The 17937-nt window shown below is 33.9% G+C and overlaps 1 protein-coding gene across 1 annotated transcript in view; it reads left to right on the top strand.

The window, feature by feature from the left end:
- XRN1 (5'-3' exoribonuclease 1) overlaps positions 1-17937 on the top strand; it is a 155215-nt gene that overhangs the window by 125736 nt on the left and 11542 nt on the right. The window contains exons 34-35 of the mRNA XM_033092286.1: positions 15818-15876; positions 17402-17524. Of these exons, the coding sequence (XP_032948177.1) occupies positions 15818-15876; positions 17402-17524 (182 nt within the window). The remainder of the gene's footprint in view (positions 1-15817; positions 15877-17401; positions 17525-17937) is intronic.

Raw genomic sequence — 17937 nt, 5'->3', positions numbered from 1 at the left:
TATGATCTTTTAAATGTATTGCTGGATTCAGTTTGCTAATATTTTGTTCATGATTTTTACATCTATGTTCATCATGGATATCAACCTATAATTTTCTTTTCTTGTATTGTCTTTGGTTTTGGAATCAGGGTAATGGTAGCCTCATAAAAAGACCTTGGGAACTTTACCTCCTCTTGCATTTTTTGGAATAATTCGAGAAAGATAGATGCTAATTCTTCTTTGAATATTTGGTAAAATTCAGCTGTGAAGACATCGAGTCCTGGACTTGTTTGTTGGGAGTTTTTTGATTACTGATTAGATTTCATTAGTAGTAATCAGTCTGTTCAGATTTTTGTTTCTTCTCTTTTTTTGTTTGAATAATACTACTTTATTTAATCTTTATAAAACCCCCATGTAGGGCACGTTTTGAGTATTGCCATTTTAGAAATGAATTTTCTGTGTATAGGAATACATAATAATAACCTGACTGGCTTTTTTTCTTCTTTTTTTTTTTTTCGTCTCCTTAGTTTTTTGGGTTTTTAAAAATTTTTATTTATTTTTTTTATTATTAGTTTCAAGTGTACAAAGCAATGAAACAGGCATTTCACCCCTCACAAAGTATGCACCCCTATGTTTATTGCAGTGCTATTTACAATAGCCAAAACTTGGAAACAACCAAAATGCCCATTGGTAGACGACTGGATTAAGAAACTGCAGTACACTTATACAATGAAGTATTACGCAGCCATAAAGAAGAATGAAATCTTGCCATTTGCAATGATATGGATGGGCCTAGAGAACATTATGTTAATGAAGTAAGTCAGTCAGATAAAGACAAATACTATATGATCTCACTTATATGTGGAATCTAAACATCTGATAAATGAGCAGAGATATAGAAGAAAAATTGATGGTTGCTAGAAGGGAGGGTGGTGGGGATGAGGAAGAAAGGGAAGGGATTAGACAGCATAAACTGGTATTACAATATTCTGTTTCTTCTTGATTCAGTCTATTTTATCTAATTTTTTTTTATTCGTTTAAGGTGTACAAAACAATGTAATAGTTAGACATTTGTCATTTATATCCCTCACACAGTGATAACCTCCCTCCCCCGGTCTATTACCCTTCTGACATCACCTACAGCTGTTACATTTTCACTATCTCCATTCCCTAATGCTGTACTCCTCTTCTTGTGACTGTGTGTGTGTGTATATGTGTGTGTGTGTGTGTGTGTATTTATATACATATAATGTATATACATATTAAATTATAGTTGACATTAATTATTATTCAGCTTCAGCTTCAGGTGTACAGTGCAGTGATCAGGCATCTACACCATCCATGTAGTGGTCTCCCTAATAAGTGCCCATCGGATACCCTACAAAATCTTTACATTATTGATTATATTCCCCAAGCTGATTTTCGTATCCCCATGGCCATCTTGTGGTTACCAATCGTGCTTTCTAACGCCCTCACCTTCTCCTTCATCCCCACCCTCCCGCATCTAGCAACCCTCAGTTTTTCCTCTATATCTCTGAGGCTGTTTCTGATTAGTTCGTTCATTTACTGTTTTCTTTAGATTCCACATATAAGTAAGATCATACGATATTTGTCTTTGTCTGACTTATTTCACTTAACATAATATTCTCTAGGTCCATCCATATTGTTGCAAATGGTAAGATTTCATTGTTCTTTATGGCTGTGTAATACTCCATTGTATAAATCCGCAGTTTCTTAATCCAGTCATCTACCCAATGGACATTTCGGTTGTTTCCATGTCATGGCTATTGTGTATAGTGCTGCAATAAACATAGAGGTGCATAAATTTTTTCGAATTAGAGTTTTGTATTTCTCTGAATAGATACCCAGGAGTGGAATTGCTGGGTGTAAGGTAGTTCTATTTTTAATTTTTTGAGGAGCCTCCATACTATTTTCCATAGTGGCTGCACCAATTTGCAATCCTACCAACAGTGCACAAGGGCTCCCTTTTCTCCACAGCCTTGCCAAATCTTGTTGTTGGTTGATTTATTGATGATAGCCATTTTTACGGGAGTGAGGTGGTATCTCATTGTGGTTTTTATTTGCATTTCTCTAATGATTAATGAGGTTGAGCATTTTTTCATGTGTCTGTTTGCCATCTGTATGTCCTCTTTAGAAAAGTGTCTCTTCATGTCCTCTGCCCATTTTTTAAAAGGGTTGTTTGTTATTTTGGAGTTGAGTTGAGTAAGTTTTTAAATAAATTTTGGATATTAATCCCATATCAGATATATCATTGACAAATACCTTCTTCCAATCAGTAGGATCCTTTTTTCTTCTACTGATGGTTGCCTTTGCTGTGAAAAAACTTTTTAGTTTGATGTAATCCCACATGTTTATTTTTTCTCTTAGTTCCCTGCCTGAGGAGATATATCAGTAAAAATCTTACTCTGGGTAATGTCTGTAAACTTTCTTCCTATGTTTTTTTTCTAGGAGTTCTATGGTTTCAGGTCTTACATTTAAGTCTTTAATCCATTTTGAATTTATTCTTGTATATGGTGTAAGGAGGTGGTCCAGTTTCATTTTTTGCATGTATCTGTCCAGGTTTCCCAGCACCATTTGTTGAATAGACTATCTTTACCCCACCATAAATTATTGCTTCCATTGTCGTAGATTAAATGACCATATAGACTTTTTTTCCTCATGGGCTGTCTATTCTGTTCCATTGATCTATGTGTCTTGTTTTTATGCCAGTACCATGCTGTTTTGATTACTGTAGCCTTGTTGTATAATTTTATGTCAGGTATCGTGATGCCTCCCACTTTGTTCTTATTTCTCAAGATTGCCCAGGCTATCCGGGGTCTTTTATGATTCCATTTAAATTTTAGTATTGTATGTTGTATTTCTGTGAAAAATGTCCTTGATAGTTTGATAGGAATTGCTTTGAATCTGTATATTGCTTTAGGCAGTATGGACATTTTAACAATACTAATTCTTTCTATCCATGAGCATGGTATGTGTTTCCATCTATTTTTATCTTCTTTAATTTCTCTCTTCAGTGTCTGATAGTTTTCTGAGTACAGATCTTTTACTTCTTTGGTTAAATTTATTCCCAGGTATTTTATAGTATTTGAAGCAATTGTAAATGGGAGTGTTTTCTTAAATTTCTCCTGATATTTTATTATTGGTAGATATAAATGCAACTGATTTCTGAATATTTATTTTGTATCCTGCTACTTTACTAAGTTCATTTGTCAGTTCTTATAGTTTTTTGGTGGAGTCTTTAGGGTTCTCTATATGTGGTATCATGTCATCTGCATATAATGACAATTTTACTTCCTCTTTACCAATTTAGATGCCCTTTATTTCTTTTTCTTGTCTGATTGCTGTGGCTAGAACTTCCAGAACTATGTTGAATAGAAGTGGAGAAAGTGGGCAACCTTGCCTTGTTCCTGATCTTAAGGGGAGTGGTTTTAGCTTTTCCCCATTGAGTATGATGTTAGCTGTGGTTTATCATATATGGCCCTTTTTATGTTAAGATATGGTCCCTCTATTCCCACTTTCTTAAGAGTTTTTGTTATAAATGGCCTCTGGATTTTGTCAGATGCTTTTTCTGCATCTATTAATATGATCATATGATTTTTATTTTTCATTTTGTTAATGTGGTGTATCACATTAATTGATTTGTGGATGTTGAACCACCCTTGCATATCAGGAATGAATCCCACTTGATCATGGTGTATGATCTTTTTAATGTATTGCTGAATTCTGTTGTCTAATATTTTGTTGAGGATTTTTGCATCTATGTTCATTAGAAATATCGGCCTGTGGTTTTCTTTTTTTGTAATGTCTTTGTCTGATTTTGGAATCAGGGTGATAGTGGCCTTGTAAAAAGTGTTTGGGAGCCTTCCCTCATTCTGGATTTTTTGGAATAGTTTGAGGAGAATAGGTGATAATTTTTTTTTTTTGAATGTTTTGTAAAATTCTTGTAAAGCCGTCTGGTAGTAATTCCCTGGTAGTAATCAGTCTATTCAGGTTTTCTGTTTCTTCTTGAATTAGCTTTGGAAGGTTGTATGCTTCTAGAAAATTCTCCATTTCTCCCAGATTGTCTAATTTGTTAGCATATAGTTGCTCATAGTAATTTCTTAATTTTTTTTGTATTTCTGTGGTATCTGTTGTCACGTCTCCTATTTCATTTCTGATTTTATTAATTTGGGTCCTCTCTCTTTTTTTTGATGAGTCTGGCTAAAGGTTTGTCGATTTTATCTTCTCTAAAAACCAGCTCTTGGATTCTTTGACCTTTTGTATTGTGTTTTTGGTCTCTATTTCATTTATTTCCGCTCTGATCTTTATTATCTCCTTCCTTGTACTTTCTTTGGACTTATTTTGCTTTTTCCAGATCCCTTAAGTGTAACGAAAAACTGCTGATTTGTGATTTTTCTTGTTTCTTTAGGTAGTCCTGCAGTGCTGTGCATTTCCCTCTTAGGACTGCTTTCGCTGCATTCCATAGATTCTAGGTCGTTGAATTTTCATTTTCATTTGTCTCGAGATATCTTTTGAGTTCTTTCTTGATCTCATGGTTGACCCATTCATTATTTAAGAACGTGTTATTCAGCCTCCATGTATTTGTGTGTCCTCCAGTTTTTTCCTGTAGTTGATTTCTAATTTGTTAGCACTGTGGTCAGAGAAGACAACTGGTATGATTTCAGTTTTCTTAAATTTATCAAGACTTGTTCTGTGGCCTAACATGTGGTCTATCTTGGAAAATGTTCCATATGCGCTTGAGAAGAACATGTATTCTGCAGCTTTGGGGTCAAATGCTCTGAAAATATTGATTAAATCCAACCTGTCCAATGTGTCATTTAAGGCCTCTGTTTCCATATTTATTTTCTGTCTGGAAGACCTGTCCCTTGTTGTCGGAGGTGTGTTGAAGTCCCCTACTATGATAGCGTTACTGTTGATATCTGTCTTTATGTCAGTCAATATCTGTTATATATATTTAGGTGCTCCTATGTTGGGTGCATTGATTCAATCTTGAAAGATTGTATATTTCTAGGAATTTATCTGTTTCTTCCATATTGTCCAATTTATTTAGATCATAATATTTTCTCATAATTCTTTGTATTTCTGTGGTGTCAGTTGTCATTTCTCCTCTTCCATTTCTGAATGTATTGAAATTTATCTCTCTCTGTTTATTTTATGAGTCTGTTTAAAGGTTTATCAATTTTGTTTGTTTATTTTTTCAAGAGAACCAGCTCTTAATTTCATTAATCTTTCGTATTTTTTTTTTAGACTATTTTCATTCTGATCTTTATTATTTCCTGTTTTCTACTCATTTTGGGCTTTGTTTGCTGTTCTTTTTCTTGTTTCTTTAAGTGTAAGTTTAGATTGTTTGAGGGTTTTTTTGTTATTGAGGTAGGCCTGTTTTGCTATGAATTTTCCTCTTAGGACTGCTTTTTACTGTGTCCCATAGATTTTTGAGTCGTGTTTTCATTTTTATTTGTCTCAAGATATCTTTTTATTTTTTCCTATATCTCATTGTCGAGCCATTCATTATTTAGTAGTGTGTTTTAGCCTCCATGTGTTTGTGTGTTTTTCAGTGTTTTTTCTTATAAATGATTTCTAGTTTCCTATCATTGTGGTCAGAGAAGACACATGGTATGATTTCAGTCTTCTTAAATTTAGTGAGACTTATTTTGTGGCCTAATATGGGGTCTATTTTGGTGTTCCATGTGCTCTTGAAAAGAATGTATATTCTGTTGCTTTGGGGTGAAATGCTCTCAAAATATCAATTAAATCCATCTGATCTATTGTGTCATTTAAGGTCTCTGTTTCCTTCTTGATTTTTCTGTCTGAAAGATCTACTCATTGGTGTCAATGCGCTGTCAATGTCCACTACTTTGATTATATTACTGTCAATCTCTTCCTTTAGGTCTATAAATATTTCCTTTCTATATTTAGGTGCTCCTATGTCCGATACATAATTTATAAATCCTCTTGTTGGATTGATCCCTTTATCATTATATAATGTCCCTCTTTGTTTCTTGTTATAGCCTTTGTTATGAAGTCTATTTTGTTTGATAGAAATATTGCTACCCCAACTTTTTCTCTAATGATTAGTGACATTGATCATCTTTTCATATGTCTATTTGCCATCTCTATATGTCTTCTTTGGAAAAATGTCTATTCAGATTCTCTGCGCATTTTTTAATTGGATTGGTTGGGATTTTTTTTTTTTTTTGGTGTTGAGTTGTATGAGATTTTTATACATTTTGGATATTCACCCCTTATCACATGTACCATTGTTAAATATCTTTCCCATTCATTAGGATGTCTTTTTGTTTTGTTGATGGTTTCCTTTGCTGTGAAGAAACTTCTTAGTTTGATGTACTCCCTTTGTTTATTTTTTCTTTTGTTTCACTTGCCTGAGGAGATATATCAGTAAAAGTATCACTGAGAGTAATGTCTGAGAGTTTATTTCCCATATTTTCTTCTAGGAGTTTTATGTTTTGGGTCTTACATTTAGGTCTTTAATGTTGAGTTTATTCTTCTATATGGCAGAAGAAGGTGGTCCAAGTTTTATTTTATTTTTGCGTGTATCTGTCCAGTTTTCCCAGCACCACTATTTAAAAAAGGTCTTTACACCAGTGTAAATCCTTATTTCCTTTGTCATAGATTAAAAGACCATATAGGCATGGATGTATTTGTGGGGTTTCTATTCTGTTCCATTGATCTATGTGTCTGCTTCTATGGCAGTACCGTGCTGTTTTGATTACTAGAACCTTCTAGAATAATTTGTTATCAAATAGTGTGATACTTCCAGCTTTGTTCTTATTTTTCAGGGTTGCTGTGGCTATTCGGGGTCTTTTATGGTTCCATATAAATGTTAGGATTACTTGTTCTGGTTTAGTGAAAAATGCCATTGCTATTTTGATAGGGACTGCGTTGAATCTATAGATTGCTTTGGGTCATATGAACATTTCAACTATATGAATTCTACCTATTCATGAGCATGATATATATTTCCATTTATTTGTATCTTCTTTAATTTTTCTCTTCACTGTTTTATAGTTTTCTGAGTACAGATCTTTTACTTTCTTAGTTAAATTTATTCCTAAGTATTTTTTTGATGTTATTTTAAATAGGATTGTTTTCTTAATTTCTCTTTCTGATAATTCATTATTGGTGAATAAAAATGCACTGATTTCTGAATATTAATTTTGTATTCTGCTACTTTACTTAATTCATGTATAAGTTCTAATAGTTTTTTGATGGAATATTTGGGGTTCTCTATATACTGTCATATCATCTATAATGGCAGTTTTACTTCTTTTCCCATTTGTTTGCCTTTTATTTCTTTTTCTTGTCTGATTGCTGTGGCTATAACTTTCAGTACTATGTTGAATAAAAGTGGTGAAAGTTGGCATCCTTGTCTAGTTCCTGATCTTAAAGAGAATGCTTTTAGCTTTTCCCCATTGAGTATGATATTAGCAGTGGGGTTGTCATATGTGGTCTTTATTATGTTGCGATATGTTTTCTCTGTTCCCACTTTGCTGAGAGTTTTTATCATAAATGGATGCTGAATTTTGTCAATTTTTTTGTGTGTGTCTGTTGATATGATCATATGATTTTTATTTTTAATTTTGTTTATGCAGTGTATCACGTTATTTGATTTGCAGATATTGAACCAACCTTGCACACCAGGAATGAATCCTACTTGATCATCGTTTATGATCTTTTTAATGTATTTCTGAATTTAGTGTGTTAATATTTTGTTCAGGATTTTTGCATCTATGTTCATCAGGGATATTGGCCTATAGTTTCCCTTTGTTGTATGCCTTTTTCTTGTTTTGGAATCAGGGTAATGGTGACCTCATAAAATGAGTTTGGGAGGCTTCCCTCCTTTTGGATTTTGGAATAGTTTGTGGAGAATAGGTGTTAATTCTTTTTTGAATGTTTGTTAAAATTCATCTGTAAAACCATCTGATCCAGGACTTTTGTTTTTTAGGTGCTTATTGATTACTGATTCAATTTCATTTGTCATAATCAGTCTGTTCAGTGTCTGTTTCTTTTTTTATTATTATTTTTATTGGGGGATATTGGGGAACAGTGTAGTTTTCCAGGACCCATCAGCTCCATGTCAAGTCGTTTCCAATCTAGTTGTGGAGGGCACAGCTCACTGGCCCATGTGGGAATTGAACCAGTGACTTTGGTGTTATGAGCACTGTGCTCTAACTACTGAGCCAACTGGCTGCCTGTTTTTATTTCTTCTTGATTCAGCCCTGGAAGAGTGTATACTTCTAGGAACTATACATTTCTTCCAGATTGTTGAATTTTGTTGGTATATAGTTGCTCATAGTATTTTTTAAAAATTTTTTTCTATTTCTGTGGTGTCAATTGTCACTTCTCTTTTATTTCTGATTTTATTTAGGTCCTCTCTCTTTTTTTCTTGATGAGTTTCATTAAAGGTTTGTCAGTTTTGTTTATCTTTTCAAAAACCAGCTCTTGGTTTCATTGATCTTTTTTATTGGTGTGTGTGTGTGTGTGTGTGTGTCTATTTCACTCATTTCTGTTCTGATCTTTATTATTTCCTTTCTTGTACTCACTTTGGGCTTTGTTTGCTGTTCTAGTTCCAGTTCCATTAGGTGTAAAGATAGACTGCTGATTTGAGCTTTTTCTTTAGATAGGCCTGCATTGCTATGAATTTCCCTCTTAGGACTGCCTTCATTGTGTCCCATAGATTTTGGATCATTGCGTTTTCATTGTCATTTGTCTCAAGGTAATTTTTTGTTTGATTTATTCCTTGATCTCATTGTTGACCCATTTATTATTTAATAGCATGTTATTTAGTCTCCATGTATTTGTGTGTTTTTCAGTTTTATTTCTGTTGTAGTTGATTTCTAGTTTTATAGCACTGTGGTCAGAAAAGACACTTGATATGATTTCAGTCTTCTTAAATTTATTGAGACTTGTTTTTTGGCCTAACATATAGTCTATCTTGGAAAATGTTCCATTTGCACTTGAGAAGAATGTATATTCTGCTGCTTTGGGGTGAAATGCTCTAAAAATATCAATTTTAAATATCAAAAATAAACACAGCTGGTCTAGTGTGTCATTTTCTTTTTGCTGTTCTGATTGGGTAGTTTCTGCTGCCTTAACTACTAATTTGCTGATTCAGTCCTCTGCTTTGTCTAACCTACTGTTGATTCCCTCTAATGTCTTCTTTATTTCAGTTATTGAATTCTTCATTTTCAACTGATTCTTTTTTATTTTCTGTCTCCCCTTTTATGTTTCCTATCTCTTTATTGAAGTTCTCACTGAGATCACTGAACATCCGTATAACCAGTGTTTTGAACTCTGCATCTTAGTGTGTGAATGGGACCCCTAACTCTTCAGGGGGACCTCCACAGCCGAGATATCCCTCCCAATTTTGAAACACCATACCTGCTATGGGAAGAGCTGAGTCTCTGCCTCTCCTACAAGTCTTCACGTAGCTTCTTCTGCATATCCTTAGATGTAGGACTTCTGTTCAGCTAGACTTCAGGCAATTCTTACTTATGGTTTTCCTGTAGTTTAGTTGTAATTTTGATGTGGTCCTGGGAGGAGGCATCACAGCATTTACATACTCTGCCATCTTGACCAGAAATCTTGTCTTTATTCTTGATTTGTAAAAGTTCTTTCTGTACTCTGTATTCTACATGTTTAGCCAACATTTGATTTACAGATGTGTGCTCTCATTCTATGGATTGTCTTTTAACTTTCTTTCTGAAGTCCTTGAGGCACAAAAGTTTTTAATTTTGATCAGGTCCAATTTATCTCTTTTTTGTTCCTCCTCCTCCTTCCCCTTATTTTCCTCCTCCTCCTCCTCCTCCCTCCATCTTCCTGTTTCTCTTCTTCTTCACCTTTTTTTTTTTTTTTTGGTTGCATGTGCTTTAGGCGTCAAACCCAAGAAACCATTTCCTGATCCAAAGTCACAAAGATTTATACCTATATTCTTCTAACAGTTTTAGCTCTTACATTTAGTTCTTTTTTCCATTTTTGAATGTTGGTGTAGGTATGAAGGAGGGGTCTATATTCATTCTTCTGCATGTGGATATCCAGCTGTCCATGCACCATTTGCCAAAAGACTTTTCTTTCCCCATTGAATTCTCTTGGCATGTCATTGAAGAATCTTGGCATCCTTGTCAAAAATCAATTGACCATACATGTATGGGTTTATTTCTGGCCTCTCAATTGTATTCCATTGCTCTGTATGCCATCTTCTTGGGAACAACACACCATTATAATTACTGTTCCTTTGTTGTAAGTTTTGAAATTGGGAAGTTTGATTCCCTCAACTTTGTTTTCTTTTTCCAGATTGTTTTGTCTGTTCTGATCCCTTGCATTTTCACATGAATTTTATGATCAGTTTATCTATTTCTGCAAAAGTTGGCAACTAGAATTTTTATAGGGATTGCCTTGAATCTGTAGATCACTTTGGGTGGTATTATCATCGTATCAATAGTCAGTATTCCTATCCATGAACACATCTTTCCGTTTATTTAGATCTTCTTTGATTTCTTTCAATGTCGTCTTATACTTTTCAGTGTACAAGTCTTACACTTTTTTGTTAAATTTATTTCTAAGTATTGTATTCTTTTTTATTTCTATTGTCAGTGGAACTGTTTTCTTAAAAAATATTTTTGATTGTTCATGGCTATATATAGAAATAAAACTGACTTTTGTGTACTGATCTTATATCCTTCCATCTTGCCGAACTTATTTATTAGCCCAATTTTTTGTGGCCCCTGCAAATAGAGATAGTTTTACTTTTTATTGTAAAATCCAGATTTCTTTTATTTCTTTGTCTTGCCTGTGGCTGGAACCACCAATATGATGTTGAATATAAGTGGTGAAAATGAACATCATTATCTTGTCTTGGTCTTAGGAATAAGCTTTTCTTTATTTTTTTAAATTAAAGTTTATTGGGGTGACAATGGTTAGTAAAGTTACATAGGTTTCAAGTGTACAATTCTGTAATACATCATATCCCATTGTGTGTTCACCACCCAGAATCAGTTCTCCTTCCGTCACCATATATTTGATCCCCTTTACCCTCATCTACCACCTCCCTCCCCCCTTAACCTCTGGTAACCACTGAACTATTATCTATGTCTATGAATTTTTGTTTATTTGTCTTGTTCCTTTGCTGCTTTCAGTTTTATATCCCACATATCAGTGAAATCAGATGGTTTTCGACTTTTTCTGTCTGATTTAGCATAATAGTCTCAAGATCTATCCATGTTGTCACAAATGGCACTGTTGCATCTTTTCTTATCACAGAGTGGTATTTCATTGTGTATATATACCACATCTTTTTTATCCAATCATCTATCGAAGGACACTTTGGTTGTTTCCATGTCTTGGCCACCATAAAAAAAGCTGCAGTGAACATCGGAGCACATATGTCTTTATGGATAAATGTTTTCAGAATTTATTGGGTAGATCCCCTGGAGAGGGATTTCTGGGTCATATGGTAACTCTATTCTTAATTTTTTTGAGGAACCTCCCTACTGCCTTCCACAGCGTCTGTACCAATCTGCATTCCCACCAACAGTGTATGAGGGTTCCTTTTTCTCCACAGCCTCCACAACACTTGTTATTATTTGTCTTCTTGATGATAACAATTCTAACTGGTGCGAGGTGATATCTCATTGTGGTTTTCATTTGCATTTCTTAGATGAGTAGTAATGTTGAGCATCTTTTCATATTGTTTATTGGCCATCTGATGTCCTCTTTGGAGAAATGTCTATTCAGGTCCTCTGCCCATATTTTAATTAGATTGTTTGTTTTTCTGTTGTTGAGTTGTATAAATCCCTTATATATTTTGGATATTAGCCCCTTATCGGAGGTATTCTTTGCAAATATCTTCTCCCATTCAGTTGTTGGCCTCTTTATTTTGTCGATGGTTTCTTTTGCTGTGCAGAAGCTTTTTAGTTTGACATAATCCCATTAACTTATTTTAGCTTTTACTTCCCTTGCCTTTGATATCAAATTCATAAAATCCTCTTTGAACCCAAGATCCATAAGTTTAGTACCTATGTTTTCTTCTAGAACAATAATAATCAAAACAGTATGGTATTGGCAGAAAAATAGACACACAGACCAGTGGAATAGAATTGAAAACCCAGAAATTAACCCACATAAATATGGACAGATAATTTTCAACAAAGGAGCCAAAAACATACAATGGAGAAGACAGCCTCTTCAATAAATGGTGCTGGGAGAATTGGAAAACCACATGCAAAAGAATTAAACTAGACTGTTATCCGTCACCGTGTACCAAAATTAATTGGAAACGGATCAAAGACCTAAACAGATGACCTGAAATAATAAGCTTTCAATCTTTCAACATTAAGTGTAATATTAGCTGTGGGGTTTGGGTGGATGCTCTGTATTAAGTGAGAACATTCCCTTCTATTCCTAGGTATTTTGTTTTGTTATTTTATAGGTATGTTAGATTTTGTCAAATTCTGTTTCTGTGTCTATTGAGATGATCATTGGTTTATGTCCTTTATTCATTATTATGGTACATTCCATTGATTGGTTTTCATATGTTGAAATAACTTGTCATTCCTGGGATTAACTCCACTAGATCATGGAGTATAATCTTTTTCATATGCTGCAAGAGTTACTAATATTTTTTTTGAGAATTTTTGCATCTATATTTATAAGGGATATTTTTAATTTTCTTGTTTCGTGATGTCTTTGATTTTGATATCATGGTAATACCGACCTCATAGAATGTTGGGAATAACACTTTGAAAGAGTTCCCACCTTATTCTTATCTCTCTGGTTATTGGTTTTCACCAAAAATTCTTGCTGGTATTTTTCAAGGCTACTGGTGCTGGAGACTGAAAATGAGACTAGGGCAAGTTAAAATGCCAGAAAGCTCACTCTTCTTACTGAGATTTAGTCTTTTTTTCTTGAATAAACATTCCCCGGATTGTAGCAAGCCTTTGATTAACGTCCGTAGTCCTGAAAATTTGGATTCTAGTAATTTATGTCTATTTTCTTATTGCTTTTATGGAGGAGAGAATTTTTAGAGATCCTTACTCTGACAATTTGTGCTGATGTCTCCTCACTGACTACTTTTTGAGATAAATTTTATTTAAAGTAATCTAATTACTTTTGTGTGTAAACACTTACTAATTAAATTACTCCAAACTGTATTACAGATTTTTGTTAAAAATAGGTACAAATATTTTGTTGTTAATATTTTCTTACTTAGCTTGTCTATTTTTACTCTTTTCCTTCCTGTAGTAGTACCGTGTTTCCCCAAAAATAAGACCGGGTCTTACACCATTTTTCCCTGAAAATAAGACCGGGTCTTATATTAATTTTTGCTCCAAAAGATGCATTAGGGCATATTTTCAGGGGAGGTCTTATTTTTTCATGCACAACAATCTACATTTATTCATATACAGTCATGTCAGCTTCTTCTGGAACATCATCATAATGTACTAAATGCGTCCGTCTGGCTGACAATCTTAACTGGGGCTTATTTTTGGGGTAGATCTTATTTTCGGGAAACATGGTATCTACTGTGTTCCAAGCACAGTAAGGACTGAGAATCTTCACCTTGCACTTACTTTTTCTCTTCTCTTAATTGAAGTATCCCCAAATTGCAGCAAATTACTCTTTATGTTCAAAATATGACTCATTTGTTATTCATTTATTCAACCGCTATTTATTGAACAATTATGTGCCTAGTACTATTCTAGGTGCTGGAAATACATGAGTGAATAAGACAATTTTTTCTGCCTAATGAATTTCACATTCTAAAGTGGAATCTGATAATAGGCAAATAAACAGTAAATTTCATAATCTGTAGTAATGATAAGTGTTCTGATTAAAAATAAAGCAGATTATGAGAACAGAGTGATAGGGGTCCTACTTTAAATAGGATGGTCAAGGAATAGAGACCCAATAAAAGGAGAGTGGAATGGGATAAGCTATGCAGAAAGCTTGCTGAAGAGCTTTCCAGCAGAAGAAACATCAAGTGCATAGTCCTAATTCTATTTCATTATATATTATATATGCATTGGTATTTTATGTATTTAGTACATGCGGTATTAAAATAGTTTTTAAAAATATTTTTCTAAAAAGCTATTTTAAAACACATTTTGGTCATTTTATAACTTCAGTTTGGTTAAGTGCTAAACTATTTTTTTGCACCAATATCTGCTGTATTTTCCTTTGTATAATGTGCTTCTCTGTATAATGCGCACCCACGTTTTTGGCCCAAACTTTCAGGGGGAAAAAATCTTTTAATTTTTTAATTCAAATTTTTATTTCTTTACATTTAGGTACTTGCTTTTTGTATTATAAAGGAATTTTAGCACTTATTTTTTAACATATGGTACAAGAAATTTTATTTAACACATAATTACAAGACACAAGAACAGATATAAAGTACAAGAAATTTTATGTACCAGTAACAAATTTAGGATATTTACACATCACAAAAGGCCAAGAGCTCTCTGTTGTTATAAGTTTATTGTAAGTTCAACAAAACCAATTATTGTATTCCAGGGTATTATTTTGTATATGGGTATCATTATTGATTTCTAGAGTTACACTTTTAACTCATAAGCATAAATTAAAGAATTAAAAACATTTATGTAGATACGGAATTAGCACTACCCGTGTATAATGCACATCCTTATTTTTCCTCACAAATTTGGGCAAAAAAGTGTCCATTGTACATGGCAAAATATGTTATATTTTCTTTTATATTTTAAGTTAAATATAGATTAATATCCCTATAAATCTGATAAATATAGCTTAAAGGTTTTATATTTCGTTTCTATAAATGGTGATTTCTCTTCAAATTCTTGTTTACATAAATGTATGTAAACTATTTGCATTACATGGAATTCCAATTAGTTTTCTTGTTTGTGTGTCTCCATACAGGTTTAATGTCAATATCCATCAACTCACTTTTTCTTTGTTCCCTTTTTGTAAAGTTACTCCTTCCCTTCCTCTCTTTCTCCCCTCCCACTTTCTTCCCCTCTCTCTGTTCCTACGCTTCCCTTTCTTTTCCAGCTTTGTCCCTTCCTTTCCTCCTTTCTCATCCCACCCCTTACCTCCCTCCTATTCCCTTCTCTCAGTCCTTCCTTACCTTCTCCTTTTTCCTTTGTCCCTTCCTTCCTTCCCTCCTTCCTTCCTTCCTTGTTCCTTCCATCCTCTTCTAAGTCATCCTTTTTATTTCCTCTACCATTCCCCTAGTTTCTCCTTAACATTCATACTAAAATAGCTTCCTAATCGGTCTCTTAATCTCCTATTTATTCAATAAGCCACTGTGGTATTTCGGCCTTCCTAAGGCATGGTTGTGATCAGATCACTAGGTGCTCAAAACCCTTCTGTGATTGATGGCCACTGCCTACCCCTTTTATTCCAGAGTCTTCAGTACTTCATAGATTAAGGCTCCAACCTGCTTGTGCAGTTCAGTTAAGCTCCATTGTACTCCTTAACCTCCAGTGGGACGGGTCTGTTTAGAGTTTTATAAACACATTCCTTGCTCTCTGTTTCCATGTCTTTTCTCCTATTATTTCCTTTGCCTGGAATACATAGCCTCCTACTGTGCCCTTTAGAAACCTGTTATCCTTCAAGGCTCAATGAGATGCCACCTTTACTTTCCGGTATTATTATCTGTGGGTATCTCTTCTCCCCCTTGTCCAGATTATAAGTTCCTCAAGATCAGGGCCTTTGTCTTCTTGGAATTCTGAGAATTGTAAACACAGTCCCTTGCAGTAGTAAATACTTGGTAAATTTAATTGGTGTGCAAAATTTACCAAAATTTCTATTTTCTTGCCTCTAGTTAAAGAAGAGTGTAAGAGTAAAACTGAGAGTGGGACACACAAAATGTCAAATAAGCAGGTGAGCTTTTGGTTTTTAAAATCTTTCTTTAAATGTTTTATTATGGTAAGCTTTCTTAAAAATTAAATTTCTAGTAGCCAACTTTTTATTGTAATTCTGGCTCTGTGGCATCTGACTGAATATTGCAGCCCTTTTAATCAGATCCCTAGGTGTGTGGCAAGAGGGTGCTAAAGTGTAGCCTAACAGTCGCGTGGCTGGGAAGGTGCATAGCTGGAGTCCAGGATCTGGAACTAGAAGTAGCTGAAGCCCTGGTTCTGCTCTTTAATAGTTGGGTGGCCTTGAGCGGTTCATGCATCTGTCAGCCTCAATTTCTTCATCTTTAAAATGGAGATAAAAATAGATCACTTATTTCTCTCAATATACAGTTTATACATACATACATACAAACATACCTACATACATAAATGTATATATGTATACATATATGAAATATATGGAAATATGTTTATATATACAATCAAACTATACGGATCAACATAGCAAAGTTAACAGTTAATTCTGTGGAGTTAGGTTGGTAGGGGAAGCTGAGATTTCTGTTTTATATAGTCTCTACTATTTGATATGAAATATGTATACATTTTATAAACAAAGTATAGCAAATTTTAATCTAAAATATTCAACGTGTACGCTTATGATGTGTGCATTTTCTGTATGTATATTATATTTTAATATAGAATTTGAAAAAATTACTTCTTGTAAGCTAGTAATATGTTAAATTTATAAAAAGAGATCTTGGCTGAATATTTGGCACATAGCAGGCTCTCAGTAAATGGAACCCATTAATATTTAGATATCAGTAAAATGGTTGAATTGCATGACTTTTAGCGCTCTCTCCTTCTGAAACTCTTATGCTGTAATTTCCTTTCTTCTAGAAAAAGGGTTTATACACTTTTCATGCCATGGACCTCTTTGGTGAAGCCTATGCACTCTTTCCCAGAATAATGTTTTGATGCTAAAATAAAATACATAAGATTTGAGAGAAAATAAATTAAATTGAAATAGAATTAGAATCATCCCTATTGTGGTTTATTGCCTACATTCATAATTAAAGGAAATGCTGAATCTTATTTAAAAGTTAATGAAGGTAAAGATGTAATTTTTTTCGTCATCCAAGCTTACAGGCCCCCCCCTACATTTTTTTCTTATGATATAAATAAGAGACTATCACATTAAAAAGTTTACAGCAATTTATTTAGAACACTATTAAGTAGTAACTATAAGTTTTATTTGCACAAAAAGCTCATTCCTACTCTTTTATAGACATTTGGAGGGGCTGCCAAATGTAATATTAAGCTATTGAAGAGACATGAAAGTACAGAAGTCTCAGAAAACCAAAAGGTTGTGACTGGTTATCCAAATGCTATTAATAAGGTAAAAGCCCATTTATTCAATTTATCTTCCCAAACTTTAACACCTGGGAAGATGATGGGTGAAAGTTTAATCATCATTTTTGTACATAAAACTCTTAGTTTTTCCTGTGTTCTTGTACTTTCGTCTTCATGCACAAAATGTTCGTTTTTTTTAGCCTAACACTGGAATTGAGAACTTTTTAGCATCCTTGAATATCTCCAAAGAAAACGAAGTACAGTCATCTCGTAATGAAGAGGCCCCAAGTGAAGCACATTTGTCACCACAGTCTTTTGCTATGGTTTGTATTCTGTGGGAGCTTTTGTACTGTTGTAATTTCACTATCGTTGGCCATGCATCCGTACCCCATGCAACCGTTAAAACACTTTCTCTCATGTAGACGGGTGTGTTGCATCGCTGCTGTCATCCTGTGAGCAAAACCAGGCTGCCCTGGGCAACTAAGCCATTGTTTTCTTTTATTCCCTTTAGATTATACGTAGCTCCCTGGCTTTTCAAACATTGCTAATAGGCAATTTTATCAAAAGTTAAGCAGAAGGAAAAGTATTATTTCTATGCCAGGAAATGAGAGTTGTTTTTGTTTTAACTCAAAGCTATTGATTTTCCTTATTCTCAATCTAAATGTAGTTATTATTTTAATTTTTAACAAAGTAACTCCATTAAAAGAAGGAACATTAAGGTCTGTAACTGTTAACT

Source organism: Rhinolophus ferrumequinum, chromosome 2 (genome assembly GCF_004115265.2).
Source record: "Rhinolophus ferrumequinum isolate MPI-CBG mRhiFer1 chromosome 2, mRhiFer1_v1.p, whole genome shotgun sequence".
Lineage (NCBI taxonomy): Eukaryota > Metazoa > Chordata > Mammalia > Chiroptera > Rhinolophidae > Rhinolophus > Rhinolophus ferrumequinum.
This window is presented reverse-complemented; position numbering and strand designations above follow the sequence as displayed.